We start from the raw sequence: 7,260 nt of genomic DNA, 5'->3' as shown, positions 1-7,260 counted from the left end.
TTACCAAAATCAATAAACAATCCATTGATTCTATTCAGTCCATAGCTCACTACAAGACTAGCACGATTTCGAAATTTCCACAAATTCAGGCGCCGGCACGGCGGAGCCACCCATCAGTGACCGAGTGCCTTCTTCAGTTCCTCCGCCACATCGCCTTCCGGCGACTTCTTATTCCCGTTCGACCGCCAATCCACTTTCCCGCTCGAATTTCTACTTCCCCCATTTATCTCACTCTCAGCAATCGACTTCGCGGTGCCGGCGATTTCGTGGCGCAGATCCTCCACGGCTTTCCTCAGCAACCCGTTCTCCGTCCGCAAAGCCTCCAGCTGATGCTTCACCCTAAAACAAGCCTCCGCCACCTCACCATTTCCCGGAAATGTAACCCCCTTATCCTCCGCCGCTGCCTTTGTGGTTTTGCCATTCGAATCCCCGCCTTCCACGTGTTCGATCCCAATCTTGTTCATCACTAAGAATGGGATTTTCTGAAAAGCAATCCCCGCCGTCGGATTCGCCCCAGATCTCTTCACCTCCGCGGGAACCCGAACCCCCCACCTCAAACTCACCACAGCCCGGTTCCTCACCGGCATCGACGTCCTCGCCGCCACCTCCATCCCGGAGAATACACCCGTGAGAACTCCATCCGCCGGATTCCCCGATGGCAAAACCGTGATTTTCTTTCCCGAAAACTCCGCCTCCACTACTGGCGTCTCCACCACAGCGGAGTCGTTTTGAGAACCGACGATCTTCTCGAAGACCGATGACTGCGACTTCTTGATCGAGAAGTCGCCGAACTGCGGCTTGAAGTGGAGCATGAAGCTAGGGTTTCTCCCGCGGCCGAGGAGATTGAACTCGGCGCTCATCAGCATGGAGCTAGAAATCGGCGATCCGAAGGATCCCGTCCCGGTCTTAACGACGAGGGAGAAAGGGTTCCACGCGTCGTTGGGTCGATACGCGATCTTGATGGACGGCCCGGATTCGAAGAAGGTGCCGAGGTTGAGAGTGAGCTCCTTGGACTCGCCGGCGACGATGCCGGACTGGAAGGGGAGGCCCAGGATGCTGAGTGGGACCTTGGCTCGCATCAATGGCTTCTGGTCCTCACGGAATTTGACGGACGCTTTCATTGTTTTGTTGTTGCAGAAAACCCTAATTCGGAATTTTGGGGGAAAAGGGGGTAAAATTTATAACCGATTTTATGTTGGGGTGTCACACTGAATTTTGCAGTGAATTGAGTGTTTGGCTTGATTTGAAGATTCATGTGGGAGTTGTCATCTGGGTGGATTCGTCAGGATTTAGCCCTCGACTTGGTGACACGTGGCACGAAGTTTAAATTTTGGATTTTTTTGGAAGTGGTGAATTTTAAATATTTTGGAAATAATTGAGCTGAGTTGGTGGTAGTAACGTATAGGCGCAGATTTGGTCGCTGAATGCTCGCTGCTACAGCGCCCCAAACGGCGAGCATTTTTCTCACCTTCGAAAATGAAGGTGATGTTCACTTTTCTATCGCTTGTGGTTAGTGGTTAGGTTAAGATTAAATTTCAAAATTTATGTTTTCAATCAATTAAATCAAACTAATTTAACGGGAATTAAAGAAAAAATAGTACTCTTTAGCAAAAATTAATTGCAAAAACTAATTTAACGGGAATTAAATTTCAAAATTCTATCGCTGCTAGAGGTCACCCGTGCTAATCAATCGATTGTGGAAGACTCACCCGTGCGCAATTGCAGTCAAGAAAACGCTGATGCCATTCGAAAAATGATGTCAAATTTCATCGCACCTTTCATTTTGGTTGTGAATAACAATTACACCAATAACAAATGTCATTTTGGATTCAGCATACATAGCAATGTCAACAGCAAAAATGGATTCCAACTAAAAAGACCCTACTACCCTCAATTCTCGATGGATTCAGCATACATACCCATGTTATTTTTGACCTCTAGCACTACCACAGAGAGTTACTTTGCGGCTTTTGGAATATCAAGGTTTTCAAAAACTGGGCTGTCAACTCCGACTCCCATCGCATTCAGACCATTGTCCACGTATACAACAGTTCCGGTGATAGCTGATGCCAATGGCGATGCCAGGAAGGCAGCAGCGTTCCCCACCTCCTCTGTGTCCATGAAAGTTTGAAGTTCATTTAAGTTTGCAAGGTAAAATCGTGTCTAATGAAGAAGGGAAAATATGATTTTCATGCTTGTATTTGGTTGTGTACTTAAATCACTCACCAGCAGATAGTTCTTTCTGCAAGGGTGCATTTTCCGACGAGTAATCAATCATCATATCAATGAATCCAATTGCCTTTGCTGCGCGACTTCTTAATGGTCCTGCATTAGCAAGAGAAGAAAATGTGAGGACACAGAAGCATGCAGCATTGAGGGTTTAACAAAAATGCGAGGTCTAGATAAGTTTGAAGCCCCGATAACAAAAATGTGCCACTATCGCTTATCAACACCTTACATTGAATGTAGCTAATTAGCTTATCATTAAATGCATGCATGTAACATCGATATTTTGGTTTCAGAACGTAAACACTGTTTGACCTCAAGGTGGTCAAGAGTGGAAGATAGATTCTGTCACAGAAAATAATTGTAGTACCTGCAGATATTGTGTTAACTCTAATGTTGTGCTTTCTTCCAGCTTCGAAGGCCAGCACCTGAATTCAAGCATAGAAATGGGATATATATAAGTTTGATTACAAAAAATTAGGAAAAATCTAGACAATGGTCAATAAAAAAGATAACACAGAAACACAACAGACAAAAGACTCACACGTGTGTCACTCTCTAGAGCAGCCTTCGCTGAACTCATCCCTCCACCATATCTGCAAGTAAAATAGCTTAAAACAAAAGTTTACTCTGAGGATAACTATTGACGAGTAGTATCAATGCAAGAAGACATGTACCCGGGAATGATCCTTTCTGAAGCAATGTATGTTAGAGAGAGTGAAGCACCACCTGCCATGATAACATTTACCTTTAGATTCAAGGCTGTCTAAAAACACTTGCTAGAACATCACGGGATTTTGAAAATTGAAGAGCGGAGGAGAGAAGGAGGAGGAGGAGAAAGAAAGTACTAAAGTTAGAGTAGTGCCTGGGTTCATTATTGGAGCAAAATGCTTGAGTAAAGAAACATATGAGTAACTCGATGCAGAGATAGCTGCAAGATATCCATATCTTGACGTCTCCAAAAGAGGTTTGGTAACCTGTGAATGATACATTTACTTCCTAAGTAACACGAAGATCTTAAACAATGTTGCAAAACCTACAAAAAGGAAGAAATATTCACCTCTGGCCCATTGGCAAGAGAGTGGACAAGGATATCAATGCTGCCAAAATCCTGCTTCACAGATTCCACAACCTCCTGCAAAACATATTTACAGAATCAGACAATATAGCCGAGCCAATTTCTTAACCCAACATCTGGAAACAAAACCTATAATAAACAAGAATTTGAGCTCGACCATATTCAATTATAACCTATATGTTTGCAAATAAGCTTGAGACATTTCAAGCATGTAATTCATCTGGAAACATTTAGTTTAACCATCATTCCTCTAACAAATTCTATTTTTCATCTTGAAGATCGCATCTAATAAGCGACGAATGGCACATTACTAGGGGTATGGAGGTTGCTGTCTCCTTATAGCAGGGTTATATGAGAATAACTTTCAGTATCATTCCTCTAACAAATTCTATTTTTCATCTTGAAGATCGCATCTAATAAGCGACGAATGGCACATTACTAGGGGTATGGAGGTTGCTGTCTCCTTATAGCAGGGTTATATGAGAACAACTTTCAGTATTTTGTTGTCGGGTCTAAGCTATGGGAAATTATACTAGATAGGCCAAACTTATATCCAGGCTTTTATGTTTTTGGAGGGAAAGGGAGGAGTCAATGCCCTGATAGGTCCCCCCATCCTTTTGGCTCTATGCGTCACTTAAAGGCCGAAAGATTATTCATTATCTGCTAGCCGGTAAAATAATAATTTAATAACTTCAATTGAACTGTAATCTGGTGAACAAAAATGGTACCTTAACAGTCCAATTTGAGGACCCCAAGTAGCGTTTGTTGGTTTTTATCTGCAGAAAACACAATACGAGCATCACTACAAATATAATTTGGCTCAAATTTTATATTCCAGAAACTAAAAATCAGGAGATTCATACATCTTCAGGAACATCCTCGGGACTGTCAAAAACTGCATCTAATGGGTAAACCTTGGTAATTTCCATCAAAGAGCCATCTGGCAGTCTGAAAGGGGATAAAGAAACAAAAGGAAAGCCTGAATTAGACACAGATAGATAAACATCAATAGATTTGCATGAAATGCAGGAAACGAAAGATCTGCTCTTACTTGCGTGTCTCGTCAAACTTCCCACGCCTTAAACTGGACTCAAAAATGTTCAGTGCCTATGCCAAAGAAAACTTCATTAAAAAACTATACATTTTCGTCAACAGTTAAGGCTCCAATATCACTAGAGAATTCAGTTATATCTATTTACATACCGGCACCCATGTACCAACTAGAATTTCAGCCCCAGCAGCAGCAAGAGCTTTTGATATTGCCCATCCATATCCATGATCATCAGCCACACCAGCAATGAATGCTCTCTTTCCTGCAAATAGCTGTCTCAGTGTTAGATTCATCAGATTCGATGTTCTTCTTGTGTGAACAATTATCAACGAAGCTAATCCATCTGAGAAAGCCAATACATCGATAGTTCCATTTCCAAATAATCTAAACAATGAAAGCAATCCCATGGTCTTGCTTTGCCTTCCAAAAATGTCTTCCTAGACGAAGTCACATTCCTTTTGATATCCTCTTGATTTAGAGCTAGAATGGAATTATAAATTGTAAACCATACACTGCATTCATTAGTGACAAGTGACAACCCAGTAAACTAAAATAATATATCATTGAATATAATGACAAAGACCTTCACGAAAAACTTCATTAGAAATATCTGATCCCTAATAACTATTGTTGTTGCTCAACTTTAATTGTGTGTCATTAACATGCAAGTTCGTCACAACAAAGAAAAACACAGAACCTCATATACACGTTACAAAATTGAGTACTTAAGCACAATTTCTAGAAGAAAGATGTTTGACCTCTCAAATCAATAGGCAATCCTGGTAGTGGACTGTTCTCAGCTGCTCCTGACATTGCTCTTGTGACAACCTTCACGGATTTCGCAGGCCCTGATTTCAAGCTCTGTGAGAATGGCTGTGTTGCTGAGATGTGCGAAGAACTCTTAAGCCTTCTCCAAACTCCCACCTCGCTGTTTGTACCGAACTTTGCTGTGCATGACATATAAGTTCTTTGAGAGGACGATATGCAAGGCTTAACCGCTGCCATGTGTGATCCGGGAGCTGCAGTCATGGCCATTTTAGATACAAATCACAAGAAACCGAATCAAAGTTCTGCAAGATCAGGAAGCATACACGATAGTAAGTTCAAACTTCTCACATCTTATCAGCAATCATTACAGATATTCCGATACCGATTTTAACTACTAACACAGGCAGTAAATTAAACATTTTTTTTTCTTCATAAAAATAAAAACAAATCAAGAAACAGTAAACTGTGTCGTCTGATGCAATTAAATCTTAACAGGATGAACAACTAATTTGGCACATCATTTTCCACACTGGAAAACCACTTTATCACAAATTATTGGGTAAATATTTTGGATTAAGTGATTTTAATAATTACCATTACAATAACAACATAAGAGGTCGCACTTGTGCGATGGCAAGTGCCTTCGCCCATGAGCGGTAGGTCTCGGGTTCGAGACTTGGGAGCAGCCTCTCCATAAATGGGGGTAAGGCTAGCCGACATTCACCTCTCCCAGACCCTGCGTAAAGCGGGAGCCTTGTGTACTGGGTACGACCATTACAATAACAACATCACATAAAGATTAGTTCTTTTCAGTTAACTGAATCACTAGCACAATCTAAACACACACAAAACATCAAATCAACCCAGACTGAAAACATTCCTAAAATACTAACAACATGATCAAATCCTACGTCTGAACAGATCAGGAATCAGTGGAGATGCGTCGACATTGAACCCATTTCATAGAAAGATCCGAAGACTCACCTGCGACTTGCGCTGTGGTGTGTTGGGGAAGAGAAGAACGAGGTTTCGTTGGAGTGTTTATATGAAATGTGAGTGTCTGTCTGCTTTTGTGTGGGGGATTTTCGATGAAATCGAGGGTTTTGGTTTGTTGGATGGTTGGAGTTGGTGACTGTTGAGGAACTTGTAAATGCCGATCGAGGGGTAGGAGAGATCGTTGAGCTGTGTTGTTTTTGGCGCCCTTGTGAAATGATATTTTTGCCCTCGTTCTTATTGCTCCTTTTGGTTTGGGCTTGTGTATTAGAGAAATTTTATGCATCTTATGTGTAACAATTTCAAACACGACACGTTATACGATTTAAAATTCATACAAATATATAATCCAATGTAAATGATTAACACTATTTAGCAAGTTTTTACTAATAAAAGAATAACCTTTTCTCATTTTCTTGTTTTTCAAATTTTGAATACAAGCAATGCTGGTTAAGGGAGACTCGAACATAAATTATCTAACAACCTGCATTACAAGCCTCTTGCACTTCTAATTGACAATTTTAGTTTGCCTTTTACTTCATAAAAACATCTTGATGGTGCACCACCAGTAGTATAATAGTATTTCTCTATACTTGTAAGTTAAATGTTTAAAACTCAACTCACATGAATGACGAGTTCGATACCTTAACTTTTATGGCTAATCAAGTTTGTGTTGCTTAACATTAATCTCCTCTAAAGTAAAATACTTATAGGTTTTTTTTTTGTACTTGTTATTATTTATACTAAGGGAGAAGGGGTAGGTGTAGCCTCACTATGAGCCAACAATAATGTGGTTCAAATTTGTCTTTGGTGAGAATTAAACTTAAGATCTCTCACTTACAAGTGAAGACAAATACCACTAGATAGTAGTATTAGGTGACTAAAATACTTAGAGTTAGAAAAATAACATTCATTTATAGAGAGTGCTATTCATACTCTTTTATTTACCTTCCACACACATTTGTTAATTTTTTGCTATTTATCTTTTTAAATTTCTATTTGATTAGCTGAAAATTAAGAAAAATATGTGAAAAATGAAAATAGGTGAAACTTCCCTTATTTATTTACTAGCATATGCCCCACACATTGTGTGTGAAAATTTGTTTGTTTTTATTTTAAAATGGGAAGGAGAAAGGGAGAAAAA

General features: G+C 40.3%; 2 protein-coding genes across 3 annotated transcripts; both read right to left on the bottom strand.

Annotated features, from left to right (window-relative positions):
* On the bottom strand, positions 1–1,801 carry LOC114820849 (uncharacterized). Its single transcript, XM_029092111.2, has one exon. The coding sequence runs from the start codon at positions 1,119–1,121 to the stop codon at positions 114–116; it is 1,008 nt and encodes a 335-aa protein (XP_028947944.2). The 5' UTR covers positions 1,122–1,801; the 3' UTR covers positions 1–113.
* Positions 1,755–6,327, bottom strand: LOC103430993 (enoyl-[acyl-carrier-protein] reductase [NADH] 1, chloroplastic-like). Of its 2 annotated transcripts, XM_008369139.4 has the most exons (13): positions 6,108–6,327; positions 5,114–5,425; positions 4,508–4,617; positions 4,356–4,411; positions 4,168–4,252; positions 4,033–4,080; positions 3,287–3,361; positions 3,092–3,203; positions 2,904–2,955; positions 2,771–2,822; positions 2,597–2,654; positions 2,227–2,325; positions 1,755–2,111 (listed from the first exon to the last, which is right to left on the bottom strand). In XM_008369139.4, the coding sequence occupies exons 2-13, from the start codon at positions 5,388–5,390 to the stop codon at positions 1,957–1,959; spliced, it is 1,179 nt and encodes a 392-aa protein (XP_008367361.1). In that variant the 5' UTR covers positions 5,391–5,425; positions 6,108–6,327; the 3' UTR covers positions 1,755–1,956.
* Positions 6,328–7,260: the final 933 nt, after the last annotated feature.

The sequence above is a fragment of the Malus domestica genome, chromosome 14, assembly GCF_042453785.1.
Source record: "Malus domestica chromosome 14, GDT2T_hap1".
NCBI lineage: Eukaryota > Viridiplantae > Streptophyta > Magnoliopsida > Rosales > Rosaceae > Malus > Malus domestica.
This window is presented reverse-complemented; position numbering and strand designations above follow the sequence as displayed.